Source organism: Lipotes vexillifer, unplaced genomic scaffold (genome assembly GCF_000442215.2).
Source record: "Lipotes vexillifer unplaced genomic scaffold, Lipotes_vexillifer_v1.1 scaffold134, whole genome shotgun sequence".
NCBI lineage: Eukaryota > Metazoa > Chordata > Mammalia > Artiodactyla > Lipotidae > Lipotes > Lipotes vexillifer.
Window position 1 is genome coordinate 3,173,094 of NW_006787464.1, and position 15,218 is coordinate 3,188,311.

The 15,218-nt window shown below is 40.8% G+C and overlaps 1 protein-coding gene across 3 annotated transcripts in view; it reads left to right on the forward strand.

The window, feature by feature from the left end:
- Positions 1–15,218, forward strand: part of IL12RB2 (interleukin 12 receptor subunit beta 2) — a 78,439-nt gene that overhangs the window by 45,359 nt on the left and 17,862 nt on the right. For all 3 annotated transcript variants that reach the window (XM_007460103.1, XM_007460101.1, XM_007460102.1), the window contains one exon: positions 12,646–12,846. In XM_007460103.1, coding sequence (XP_007460165.1) covers positions 12,646–12,846 — 201 coding nt within the window. The remainder of the gene's footprint in view (positions 1–12,645; positions 12,847–15,218) is intronic.

The window sequence follows — 15,218 nt, forward strand, 5'->3', positions numbered from 1 at the left end:
GAAAGAGTTGAAGGTAAAGGGGAAAGGGGATCATTAATGGAATGAAGTTCCTGGGGAGCTGAAAGATGATGGGATCCAATAGCAAAAAAGATGTAAGAGACACACTTCTTCCTCTCACAATGGAAGGTGTTAAATAAGGGTGAAGCTCAATAAGGAGGAACGTGGAGGGGTGGTAAAGTAGGATATTGAAACAGTTCTCTAGAACCGAGCTGCGGCTAAGAGGGTCCTACTCCCAGAAATCTCAAGAGCCTATTGTCTCTCCTAATGTCACACCTAAACCATCCAATAAGAGTAGTTGTGCACCCCAGAGAGACCTGGAGGACAGATTTGCAAACCGCATGGTCCCATTCTGGAGCCCTCTTGTCTTATGCAAATTCTGCATGATCTGTAGGAATAGCGTACCATGATTTTTGTCTCCCTCTCTTTCAATATATGTTCACACTACTCACATAAATAGCTTTCCTTCTAGGAAAAGAAAAATAATGCCCCAAGAGGCAGAATTACGTTGATTTTGAGGAAGTAGGGATAACTTTGTTGGAAAAGGTATATGCCACAGCATTGCATATCAAGAAGCACTAGAATGATTTTGTCGGTTTATGATGAAAATTGAATGTGTGCTAAACCCACCAGTCAACATGTAAAACATATTTAATATTTCAGACCAGTCCCTGTGCTCAAGAATTTTTGAAACTATGGCAAGAAACAGAAAGCAGTACAGCCATAAATAGAGGCCCACAGATGTCAGAGACTGAGGCCCCAGGAGGTGATGTAACTTGGCCAAGATCATATACACAATTAGTGGCAGAGCTGGACTGAAAAACCAAGCCACCTGTCTCTTAGGTGGGCACTTTTTCCAAATACCTTATGACTCTATAACTCTATTTAGAAGTTCTCAGTGAAAATGGAGATGGGAAGTCGAATGATAGAGGCTAAAGGAATAATTTTGAAAGGTGTCAGAGAGGTGAGTTGTTAGCAGAGTTCTAAAGGAGAGAGCATGCCCTGGCAAACATGATAGAGAGGAAATTCAGGCTGGTTCCTGGCAAGTGTGGTGACTCAGAGGCTGGGCAATGCCAGGTTGATTTACTTAGCTAACTGCAAAGAGAGCAGTGGTTAGAAAGGCTCTTTGGCTATTTTAGCCCATCATCTAGCAAAGAGTCTTGCAATCCTTAGGTGCTCGATACATGTTACTGAATGAATACATTTTATTCTCCAAAACAAAACAAACAAAAGCAAACTTGTGATATAGCCAGAAAATAAGATACCAGGACAAATGAAGATAAAGAAACAGGGCTGGGGAATTCGAGTTCCTGGCAAGGGAGCCAACACACAGGTTCCAGGCTCTCACCACCAAACCTTCCCTGAAGATGACCACAGGAGAGACAGAACAGGATGGCTGAGTGCCTGTGGATGGGTAATAGTGATGAAGGGGGAGGGCTAAGGTAGCACTTGCTGGTTGCACTCCTTTTTCTTCCCCTTGTTGCCCTGAGATGCCCATCGCCTGGGCATTTTTACTATGGGCAGGAAAGTCTGGAGGGCAGGGCAGAGTAACTTCAAGGAAGCCCTGGAACCTGACAAAGAGTGCCTGAGATTTTCTTCTGCCACCCACCCCATGGCCTGGCAATTATAAAAGAGAATAACAGCCCCACTCCCCCATGAAGAGCAGTGCCATCCGCAGAGACATGGGTAGGTTCTGGAGCTGCCAGGTACACCTACAGGGAACAGGAGACAGGCAGAGCTTAGGGTGAATCACTACAGGCTCCCTGACTTTCCTCTCTGAAAAGCTCCTCCACCCCACCTAAACTTACCTGGAGGAGCATGAGCTCTGGCTAAACTTTCACTCCTCCCGGCACAGAAAAATAAAGGCCAAGGCTGCTGATCAATCCAAGAAAATAAAACATGATCCCAAAGGAGAAAATTAGTAGAAATCTGAGGGGCACAAATTCTGAGAAAGAAAGGCAGCAAATGGGACTACCTGTATGGTAGGAAGTATAACCAGCACAACAGAAAGAGCAAGAGTTTAGAATAAGCATAATAAGTGTCCTTAGAAAGATAAGAGAGGATGCTAGGAACATAAATCAGAAATAGGTGGTTGTGGAAAAGGCCCAAATAAAGAGATTCAGTATGGAAAGTTCAGTTGTTGAAATAATGAACTCACCCAATGGGTTGGATTGCAGAAAGGACTCATCTGAAGATTGAAAGGGTACGTGGAAGATTGGATGAGAAACTCTGAAAAGTCATCAAAAGGGGAAAATAATTTGAAAAATGGAAGACTTAAACCACTGAAAGAATAAAAAGAGAAGTAATGACAACCACCTAAAAGGAGTCCCAATAAGAGAAAAAAAGTAAATGAAAGGGAAAAGTATTCTAAAATATTTATCAAGAATCTTATAGAATGTACTACTCTGATGCAGGATATCAATAGTGGGGGAGGCGATGTGTGTATGGGGACAGGGGTGTGTGGAAAATCTCTGTGCCTCCCACTCAATTTTGCCATGAACTTAAAACAGCTTTAAAAAGTAAAGTCTATTGGGCTTCCCAGGTGGCGCAGTGGTTGAGAGTCCGCCTGCCGATGCAGGGGAGACGGGTTCGTGCCCCGGTCTGGGAGGATCCCGCGTGCCGCGGAGCGGCTGGGCCAGTGAGCCATGGCCGCTGAGCCTGCGCGTCCGGAGCCTGTGCTCCGCGACGGGGGAGGCCACAGCGGCGAGAGGCCCGCGTACCGCAAAAAAAGAAAAGAATATGAGTGCAGAATGATCAAGCAGGTGTTGCTGCCAAAAATACAAAGATAGATCAGTATCAGAAAAATGCATCATTGTAATTCATTACTTTAATACTGAAAGAGAAAAAAAAGGATATGTTCTTAACAGATGTAGAAAAGTATTCAGTAAAACAAAGTTTTTAGTAAATAGATAGTTTTTTGTTGTTGTTGTTGTTGTTGTTTTTTGCGGTACGTGGGCCTCTCACTGTTGCGGCCTCTCCCGTTGCAGAGCACAGGCTCTGGACGTGCAGGCTCAGCAGCCATGGCTCACAGGCCTAGCCACTCCGCAGCATGTGGGATCTTCCTGGACCGGGGCACGAACCCGTGTCCCCTGCATCGGCAGGCAGACTCTCAACCCCTGCCCCACCAGGGAAGCCCAAATAAATAGTATTTTATAAAAATAAAATCTATTTGAAAGCTATGAATAAAAGAAAACTTTTTAGCTTGGCTAAGACTTTCTACCAAAAACATGCAGCAAGCATCATCGTAATAAAGATATGTAGGAACATTCTCTTTAAAATTATAAGATAAAAGCAAAAAAAAAAAAAAGGCATAAGATTTAATTCAAAGATTGAAAAGAGAAGATATTTTAAGTGTACAGCTAATAAGATTATTACATGGAAATTTTAACAAGGGCAAGAGACAAATTATTAGAACTAATTAGAGAGTTTAGCAGGTCTGCCAGAATAAGAATAACACACACAAATTAATACTGGAAAAAGCAGTGGAAAATAAGATGCCATTTAAATTGCAAACTAATAGTATAAAGTATCTAGGAATTAACCTAAAAAAGAATGCATTAAAACTTTAAGGACGAATTTTTGAAACTCCATTAAAAGATATAAAAGGAGACCTAAATAACTTCAAATAGACAGCATATTTATAAATGGGACAATTTAACATTGTCTAAATTGAGCTATAAATTTAATATAATTCCAATAAAAGTACCAGCTGAAATTTTTGAGGACTCTGATAAACTGATTCTAAAAGCTATATGGAAGAATAAAGTTTCTTGAATACCCAAGACCACTTTGAAAAAAGAAGAGCAAAATGAGGAGGGACTTTAACCACCAAATAGTCAGGTGTCACAGAGCCTCGTAATGTAACCAGTGTGTTCTGGTGAAGAAGCTGACCTAGACACAAACCCATGAATGGGTGGAACTTGGTGTGGAACAGGGATGAAACCACATTTGGAAAAATGGACTCACTGTGTGGAAAAAATAATAAAGTTTTATTCCCTTAAAAAAGCGCTTTAGCTAGATTTGGATTAAAAACCTAAATGTGAAAAGTAAAACCAAAAGCCAATGGTTGGAAATGTAGTTTAGTATCTTTGTGACCCCAGAATGGAAGGATTTCATAAACAATACTCAAAATACACAAACTGTGGATAAATTTACCCACATCAAAGTATGTTTGTGCAACAAACACATCATAAAGTTTTCAGAGATTGAAAGATTGGAGTGAGATATATTTGGTGTTGAAAACTAACAAGTGATTAATATCTAGAATATAAAAGCTATTTCTGCAAGTCAGGAAGAAGACAGGAAACACAACAGAAAAAATGAGTGAAGTATGAAAAGGGGAAAGTCACACAGCTAATAATATGGAAAGAGAAGAACAGCCTCATAAGAAATCAGAAAATGAAAATAAAACCAAAATTAAATATCACCTTACATGTACCACATTGGCAAAATGAGAAAGTCAGGAAATACCAAGTGCTGGTGGGGAAATGAGAACTTCTTATGCTTTTCTTGTTGCAGTGTCAACTGACTGACTGTTTTGGAGATCAACCTGGCTGTATTTAGTGAAATAGGTGAATTTAGTCTATAATCAAGAAATTCTGTGCATTTAGAGAGAGAGAGAGAGAAAGAGAGAGAGAGTCACTCTTTTTTTTTTTAATTGGAGTATAAAATAAATGCAGAGGAAATAGGCAAACTACCTGAAAAAGGATTCAGAGTAATGATAGTAAAGATGATCCAAAATCTTGGAAATAGAATAGAGAAAATACAAGAAACATTTAACAAGGACCTAGAAGAACTAAAGAGCAAACAAACAGTAATGAACAACACAATAACTGAAATTAAAAATACCCTAGAAGGAATCAATAGCAGAATAACTGAGACAGAAGAATGAATAAGTGAGCTGGGAGATAGAATGGTGGAAATAACTGCCACAGAGCAGAATAAAGAAAAAAGAATGAAAAGAATGGAGGACAGTCTCAGAGACCTCTGGGATAATACTAAGCACACCAATATTCGAATTATAGGCATCCCAGAAGACAAAGAAAAAAAGAAAGGGTCTGAGAAAATATTTGAAGAGATTATAGTTGAAAACTTCCCCAACATGGGAAAGGAAATAGTCCATCAAGTCCAGGAAGTGCAGAGAGTCCCATACAGGATAAACCCAGGGAGAAACATGCTAAGACACATAATCAAACTAACAAAAATTAAACACAAAGAAAAAATATTAAAAGCAGCAAGGGAAAAGCAACAAATAACATACAAGGGAATCCGCATAAGGTTAACAGCTGATCTTTCAACAGAAGTTCTACAGGCCAGAAGAGAGTGGCAAAATATGTATAAAGTGATGAAAGGGAAGAACCTACAACCAAGATTACTCTACCCCACAAGGATGTCATTCAGATTCGACAGAGAAATCAAAAGCTTTACAGACAAGCAAAAGTTAAGAGAATTCAGCACCACCAAACCAACATTACAACAAATGCTAAAGGAACTTCTCTAGGCAGGAAACACAAGAGAAGGAAAAGACTTGCAAAAACAAACCCAAAACAAGAAAATGGTAATAGTAACATACATATCAATAGTTACCTTAAGTGTAAATGGATTAAATGCCACAAACAAAAGACACAGACTGGCTGAATGGATACAAAAACAAGACCTGTATATGTGCTGTCTACAGGAGACCCACTTCAGACCTAGGGACACATACAGACTGAAAGTGAGGGGATGGAAAAAGATATTCCACGCAAATGGAAATCAAAAGAAAGCTGGAGTAGCAATATTCATATCAGACAAAATAGACTTTAAAATAAAGACTATTACAAGAGACAAGGAAGGACAATATATAATGATCAACGGATCAATCCAAGACAAAGATATAATAATTGTAAATATCTATGCATCCAACATAGGAGCACCTCAATACATAAGGCAAATGCTAACAGCCATAAAAGGGGAAATCAACAGTAACACAATCATAGTAGGGGATTTTAATACCCCACTTAAACCAATGGACAGATCATCCAAAATGAGAATAAGTAAGGAAACACAAGCTTTAAATGATACATTATACCAGATGGACTTAGTTGATATTTACAGGACATTCCACCCAAAAACAACAGAATACACTTTCTTCTCAAGTGCACACAGAACATTCTCCAGGATAGATCACATCATGTGTCACAAATCAAACCTTGGTAAATTTAAGAAAATTGAAATCGTGTCAAGCATCGTTTCCGACCACAATGCTATAAGACTAGATATCAATTACAAAAATAAAAACTTTAAAAATGCACACACATGGAGGCTAAACAATACGCTACTAAACAACCAAGAGATCACTGAAGAAATCAAAGAGGAAATCAAAAAATACTGAGAAACAAGTGACAATGAAAACACGACGACCCAAAACCTATGAAATGCAGCAAAAGTGGTACTAAGAGGGAACTTTATAGCAATACAATCCTACCTCAGTAAACAAGAAACATCTCAAATAAACAACCTAACCTTATACCTAAAGCAATTAGAGAAAGAAGAACAACAAAAAAAACCCCAAAGTTAGTAGAAGGAAAGAAATAATAAAGATCAGATCAGAAACAAATGAAAAACAAATGGAGGAAACAATAGCAAAGATCAAGAAAACTAAAAGCTGGTTCTTTGAGAAGATGAACAAAATTGATAAACCATTAGCCAGACTCATCAAGAGAAAAAGGGAGAAGACTCAAATCAATAGAATCAGAAATGAAAAAGGAGAAGTAACAACTGGCACTGCAGAAATACAAAAAATCATGAGGGATTACTACAAGCAACTCTATGCCAATAAAATGGACAACCTGGAAGAAATGGACAAATTCTTAGAAAAGCACAACCTTCTGAGACTGAACCAGGAAGAAATAGAAAATATGAGCAGACCAATCACAAGCACTGAAATTGAAACTGTGATTTAAAATCTTCCAACAAACAAAAGCCCAGGACCAGATGGCTTCAGAAGCGAATTCTATCAAACATTTAGAGAAGAGCTAACACCTATCCTTCTCAAACTCTTCCAAAATATAGCAGAGGGAGGAACACTCCCAAACTCATTCTACAAGGCCATCATCATCTTGATACCAAAACCAGACAAAGATGTCACAAGAAAAGAAAACTACCGGTCAATATCTCTGATGAACATAGATGCAAAAATCCTCAACAATGGCTTCCCTGGTGGCACAGTGGTTGAGAGTCCACCTGCCAATGCAGGGGACACGGGTTCATGCCCCAGTCCAGGAAGATCCCACATGCCACGGAGCGGCTGGGCCCGTGAGCCATGGCTGCTGAGCCTGCACGTCCGGAGCCTGTGCTCTGCCACGGGAGAGGCCACAACAGTGAGAGGCCCGTGTACCTCAAAAAAAAAAAAATCCTCAACAAAATACTAGCAAACAGAACCCAAGAGCACATTAAAAGGTTCATACACCATGATCAAGTGGGGTTTATTCCAGGAATGCAAGAATTCTTCAGTATATACAACAATCAATGTGACACACCATATTAACAAACTGAAGGATAGAAACCATATGATAATCTCAATAGATGCAGAAAAAGCTTTTCACAAAATTCAGCACCCATTTATGATAAAAACTCTCCAGAAAGTGGGCATAGAGGGAGCTTACCTCAACATAATAAAGGCCATATATGACAAACCCACAGCCAACATCATTCTCAATGGTGAAAAACTGAAACCACTTCCACTAAGATCAGGAAGAAGACAAGGATGCCCACTCTCACCACTGTTATTCAACATAGTTTTGGAAGTCCTAGCCATGGCAATCAGAGAAGAAAAAGAAATAAAAGGAACACAAATTGGAAAAGAAGAAGTAAAACTGTCACTGTTTGCAGATGACATGATACTATACACAGAGGACCCTAAAGATGCTACCAGAAAACTTCTAGAGCTAATCAATGAATTTGGTAAAGTAGCAGGATACAAAGTTAATGCACAGAAATCTCTTGCATTCTTATACACTAATGATGAAAAATCTGAAAGAGAAATTAAGGAAACACTCCCATTGACCATTGCAACAACAAGAATAAAATACCTAGGAATAAACCTACCTAAGGAGACAAAAGACCTGTATGCAGAAAACTATAAGACACTGATGAAAGAAGTTAAAGGTGATAGAAAGAGATGGGGAGATATACCATGTTCTTGGATTGGAAAAATCAACATTGTGAAAATGATTATACTACCCAAAGCAATCTACAGATTCAGTTACAACCCCTATCAAACTACCAATGATATTTTTCACAGAACTAGAGCAAAAAATTTCACAATTTGTATGGAAACACAAAAGACCCCGAATAGCCAAAGCAATCTTGAGAAAGAAAAACGGAGCTGGAGGAATCAGGCTCCTGGACTTCAGACTCTACTACAACACTACAATAATCAAGACAGTATGGTACTGGCACAAAAACAGAAATGTAGATCAATGGAACAGGATAGAGAGCCCAGGGATAAACCCACACGCTTATGGTCACCTTATCTTTGACAAAGGAGGCGAGAATATACAATGGAGAAAAGACAGCGTCTTCAATAAGTGGAGCTGGGAAAACTGGACAGCTACATGTAAAAGAATGAAATTAGAATGCTCCCTAACACCATACACAAAAATAAACTCAAAATGGATTAAAGACCTAAATGTAAGGCCAGACACTATAAAACTCTTCGAGGAAAACATAGGCAGAACACTCTTTGACATAAATCACAGCAAGATATTTTTGACCCACCTCCTAGAGAAATGGAAATAAAATAAAAAATAAACAAATGGGACCTAATGAAACTTCAAAGCTTTTGCACAGCAAAGGAAACCATAAACAAGACAAAATGACAACCCTCAGAATGGGAGAAAATATTTGCAAATGAAGCAACTGACAAAGGATTAATCTTCAAAATTTACAAGCAGCTCATGCAACTCAATATCAAAACAACAAACAACCCAATCTAAAAATGGGCAGAGACCTAAATAGACGTTTCTCCAAAGAAGACATACAGATTGCCAACCAACACGTGAAAAGATGCACAACATCACTAATCATTAGAGAAATGTAAATCAAAACCACAATGAGGTATCACCTCACACCAGTCAGAATGGCCATCATCAAAAAATCTACAAACAATAAATGTTGGAGAGGGTGTAGAGAAAAGGGAACCCTCCTGCACTGTTGGTGAGAATATAAATTGATACAGCCACTATGGAGAACAGTATGGACGTTTCTTAAAAAACTAAAAATAGAACTATTATATGACCCTGCAATCCCACTACTGGGCATATACCCTGAGGAAACCATAATTCAAAAAGAGTCATGTACCACAGTGTTCATTGCAGCACTATTTACAATAACAAGGACTTGGAAGCAACCTAAGTGTCCATCAACAGATGAATGGATAAAGAACGTGTGGCACATATATACAATGGACTATTACTCAGCCATAAAAAGAAATGAAATTGAGTTATTTGTAGTGAAGTGGATGGACATAGAGTCTGTCATACAGAGTGAAGTCAGAAAGAGAAAAACAAATACTGTATGCTAATGCACATATATCGAATCTAAAAAAATGGTACTGATGAACCTAGTGGCAGGGCAGGAATAAAGACGCAGATGTAGAGAACAGACTTGAGGACACAGTGGGGAAGGGGAAGGTGGGACGAAGTGAGAGAATAGCACTGACATCTATACACTACCAAATGTAAAATGGATAGCTAGTGGGAAGCAGCCACATAGCACAGGGAGATCAGCTTGGTGCTTTGTGACGACCTAGAGGGGTGGGATAGGGAGGATGGGAGGGAGGCTTAGAGGGAGGGGATATGGAGATATATGTATACTTATAGCTGATTCACTTTGTTGTACAACAGAAACTAACGCAACATTCTAAAGCAATTATACTCCAATAAAGATATTTAAATTTTTTTTTAATAAATTGGAGTATAGTTGCTTTACAATATTGTGTTAGTTTCTGCTCTACAGCAAATTGAATCAGTTATACATATATGCACTCTTTTTTAGATTTCCTTCCCATTTAGGTCACCACAGAGCACTGAGTAGAGGTCCCTGTGCTATACAGCAGATTCTCATTAGTTATCTGTTTTATATATAGTAGTGTATATATGTCAATCCCAATCTCCCAGTTCATCCCACCCACTCCTTCCCTCCTTGATAACCATAAGTTTGTTTTCAAATCTGTGACTCAGTTTTTACCTTGCAGATAAATTCATCTGAACCATTTTTCTAGATTCCATATATAAATGATATATGATATTTGTCTTTCTCTTTCTGACTTACTGTAGTGGAATAACTGAGGACATGGAAAGGAGACGTGACCCATGAGCCCCCCCACACACGCAGCAAACTGGGGGCTGGCGAATAGGTCAGAACTGTAGACAGTCTTGATTGCTTTGAGCCCCACCCCCCACCCCCACCCTGGGCAAACCGGGGGCATGCGAATAAGCCAGAACTGTAAACAGTCCTAAATGTTTTGAGCCCCCCTCTGCGAACCGGGGGCCTGCGAATACATATTGAGTGCTTTGGGCACTGATCTATAAAATGACCTCAGTATGATCAGAACACAAGGAAACGTCCTTGTGCTACTTTAGTATAATTAGTATGATAGAAACACAAGGAGATGGCCTTGTGTTGCTTGTGGGCTCAAAGATGAAGTATGGCATGTCTTCAAGAAAGTCTCTTGTTGTTTGTCTAATCAATAAAAGTATATGTTGTTGCTTTGGCATTTCTGGAATGTTAAGAAAACAAGTCTTAAGATGTAAACATAGATAATGTTTAAATAAAAGCCGCCATAGTAGGACAGACGGTGCTGTTTTGCCTGAGCGAACAGCAGTCCTCTACTGTTGTGCTTCTGCACAATTTATCTCGAGTGATGAGCTTACTTTTGGCCCTGTCATAAAAAAAAAAAAAAACTGTAATATTTGGCACCCGAACAGGGACCTGAAGGTAAGTAATCGCGCGATCACGGGACCGAAGGAGAAACTGGTCCACTCAAGAGTAAGCGAAACCTTCGAGAACAGTAGAGTCATGGGAAATTCCCATTCAATAGAATTTCAATACATTAAACTCCTCAAACAGTTGTTACCGAGTTCAGGAGTGAAAGTGAAACCAGAATCTTTTGATGAATTGTTTGCGTTGGTTCGTAAACATTGTTACTGGTTTCAACCTACTGGTCAGAACCAGTTAAATTTAAAAGTTTGGAAACAGGTTATACGAGTCTTAAGGAGAGCTCATCAGCATGGAGACCCTATATCTGCCCCTGTTTGGTCTCTTTGTAATTTAATTTCCCTTGCCCTAGAACCATTACAATCTGAAACTGAAAGTGAAAATGGGGCGCGCCCTCAGTCTCCGAATTCTGCTCTGCTGCTTTTTGTACTCTGTCTCGTGAGTCTCCTTTTCATGTCCTCAGTTATTCCACTACACTCACTTCACTCTATATGACAATATCTAGGTCCATCCACATTGCTGCAAATGGCATTATTTCGTTCCTCTTTATGGCTGAGTAATATTCCATTGTATTAATATATATGTACCACATCTTCTGTATCCATTCCTCTGTCGATGGACATTTAGGTTGCTTCCATGTCCTGGCTATTGTAAACAGTGCTGCAATGAATATCAGGGTGCATGCATCCTTTCAAATCATGGTTTTTTCTGGATATATGCCCAGAAGTGGGATTGCTGGGTCATATGGTAGCTCTATTTTTAGTTTTTTAACAAACCTTCATACTGTTCTCCATAGTGGCTTTACCAATTTACATTCCCACCAACAGTGTAGGAGGGTGAGAGAGACACTTTTGCACAGGCAGACACGAGGACATGCTAGAGAATGTTCATTGCATCCTTGCTTGTGTTGGCAAAATGTTGGAAGGCAGCTACTGCTTGTCACCTGGAGACTGGACAAAGACAGGGTTGAGGCAGCAGTCTGAAGGAATGAGCTTGATTTTCATATAGCAGCAGGATGAATGTATCCTGGAAACATAATGTTGAGTGAAATAAAAAGTTAGGAAATGCATTAGATTTACTCCAAACATGTTTCATGAAAATTCAACACACCGGCATAAAGCAACACTAATTCTCAAGGACACATATATATATAAATAAACATATGGGAGGTGGATTGGAAGGATGCATATTATATTCACTAGAGCAGGTACCTTTGGGACACAGAAATGGGAAGTGAAATGGAAGGTGAAGGGGAAAATTATTTCATAAATAACACTACATAGGGTCCTGGCACTGATCTGAGAAGGTGGGTGAACAAAATCTGTGAACCTGAAGTTCTTTAAAAGAAATCGGTTCTTGGGCTTCCCTGGTGGCGCAGTGGTTGAGAGTCCGCCTGCCGATACAGGGGATACGGGTTCGTGCCCCGGTCTGGGAAGATCCCACATGCCGCGGAGCGGCTGGGCCCGTGAGCCATGGCTGCTGAGCCTGCGCGTCCGGAGCCTGTGCTCCGCAACGGGAGAGGTCACAACAGTGAGAGGCCCGCGTAACGCAAAAAAAAAAAAAAAAGAAATCGGTTCTTGCTACAACTTTGCTGGATTGAGTTGTCGTTTCCTATGTCTTTATCCACTGTGTTTTTATTTTTACCCCTCCCCCTCTTTCCCCATAAAGGGTTGCTGGCTCCTCAACAGGTCTCAGCAAACTCAGATGGCGTGGACAACCTCATGGTGACATGGACACCTCCAGGGAAAGCTGCCGCTGCTGTGCAGGAGTATGTGGTGGAATGGAGGGAACTCCATCCGGGGGCCAGCACGCAGCCCCCTCTAGGCTGGTTGTGGAGTCCCCCCTACAACCTGTCTGCTCTGATTTCAGGTACTTAATTATTCACCTTCCTTCTAGGGGGTTTCTAAGTTCACGTTTTTTGAGGAAATTGCACGTGGGAACCCAGAGTCATGCCTTCAGTTACAGGCAGCTGCATGAGAAGGATAGTGATGACCTAGAGCCCATCAGGAGGCACCACTGCAGCCACAGAAGACTCACTGATTAACTAAAAACTCTAGAATTTATGGAAAACTCATGTGCCTGTTATAGTGCCGTATAAGATGCCTGAATAATGAACCCAACAGCATGGCTGAGAGCTAAGTAGTAGCCAGTCAGTGTGATGGACACCTTGCATTTGGGAGTTCATTTAATTTTGAGAACAGTCATGTGTAGCAAGACTTATTATACCCATTGTACAGATGAGGAAACCAGAAGATCTTTCATTTCCAATTCTGCTACTTACTAGTTGTGTGATAACAAATCCAGAATTATCTATATGATAATTGGTGTCTCTAGTCCTCAAATTCTGAATCTGTCAGTGGTTAAAATCAAGTGATAGAAAGTGTATGAAAATATATTCAAATAATTGGACAGAATCAATGCCTTTTCTTTTTTTTTTTATAATTTCATTTTACCCTTGGAGCACATCCTAAATTTCTGTATCATACAATATGAATTTAAACTAAAACGAAATCTCACAAATAGTCAACCATTCAATCCTCAGCATAAACAACAATGGACAATTGGAAAACAAGGTAGCCAAAGGCTCATTTAATCATTTTTATAAATGATTGCTGTGGTGCACATCTTCCTCCCATCAGAGTCTGACACTTGCCCTTTAGCTTTCATCATAGCAATCCCTAAATGGGGCTTGCCATTCCTGACCAGTGAAAATAATCCTTAACCTCTTCTCTCAGAGGAGAGATCTAGTCCTAGTCACACAGCAGGCAGTTGACATTTGCCAAACAAACATTAAAGGGCAAGGTCTCAGGTTTATTTTTTTTCAAGTTCTTAATTCACAAACTCTGAAGTCTTACTCTGTCTCTTAGCCACAGTCAGCTGCTACTTTTTTTTTTTTTTAATTTTTATTTTTGGCTGCGTTGGGTCTTTGTTGCTGCACGCAGGCTTTCTCTAGTTGCGGCGAGTGGGGGCTACTCTTCGTTGCGGTGCATGGGCTCCTCATTGCAGTGGCTTCTCTTGTTGCGGAGCACGGGCTCTAGGCATGCAGGCTTCAGTAGTTGCAGCAGTGGGGCTCAGTAGTTGTGACTCGCGAGCTCTAGAGCTCAGGCTCAGTAGTTGTGGCGTACAGGCTTAGTTGCTCTGTGGCAAGTGGGATCTTCCTGGACCAGGGCTCGAACCCGTGTCCCCTGCATTGGCAGGCGGATTCTTAACCACTGCGCCACCAGGGAAGCCCCACAGTCAGCTTCTAAGATTGTTTTGTGTTTAAAGTACTCAGAGGCCTCCCATACTCACCGATGAATACCTTACCAAAATCCTATTAGTGAAATTCTTATTTTAATTTTCCCAAAGAGAAATGGTATTATTTGCATATCAAAGTTAGGTTAGTTAGGGCTTCCCTGGTGGCGCAGTGGTTGAGATTCCGCCTGCCGATGCAGGGGACGCGGGTTCGAGCCCCGGTCCGCGAGGATCCCGCATGCAGTGGGGCGACTAGGCCCGTGAGCCACAACTACTGAGCCTGCGCGTCTGGAGCCTGTGCTCCGCAATAAGAGAGGCCGCAATAGTGAGAGGCCCACACACCGCAATGAAGAGTAGCCCCCGCTTGCCACAACTAGAGAAAACCCTCACACAGAAACAAAGACCCAACACAGCCATAAATAAATAAATAAGTAAATAAAAAGAGTGCTGCCTGGATAATCCAGTGAACATCAGAGGAAAGTGAGTAAGCCATTAGGGGTCTGTAACTTTTTTTTTTTTTTGCGGTACGTGGGCCTCTCACTGTCGTGGCCTCTCCCGTTGCGGAGCACAGGCTCTGGATACGCAGGCTCAGCGGCCATGGCTCACGGGCCCAGCCGCTCCACGGCATGTGGGATCTTCCCGGACCGGGGCACGAACCCGTATCCCCTGCATTGGCAGGTGGACTCTCAACCACTGCGCCACCAGGGAAGCCCAGGTCTGGAACTTTTAATGTGGAAACCACTTAGCCCATAGAAGAGAATTCTGGATTGGGGCAGTGGGGGGTGGTTGATGGCTGTTACTGGCTTCGACATGTATGTAAGAAAGAGTATGTGTCCTTTGTTGTTTTGGAGAGCATAATGAAGGCCCCCTGCATAAAAATTGTAAGAAGACAGATATCAGCTCAATTTTGAGAAAGAACTTTCCTTATACTTGATGGTCTCTAATAGGACAGTTGATTGCCCCTCAAAGCAGTGTGTTCTCTGTCCCTAGAGTTGTTGCAGTAGAAC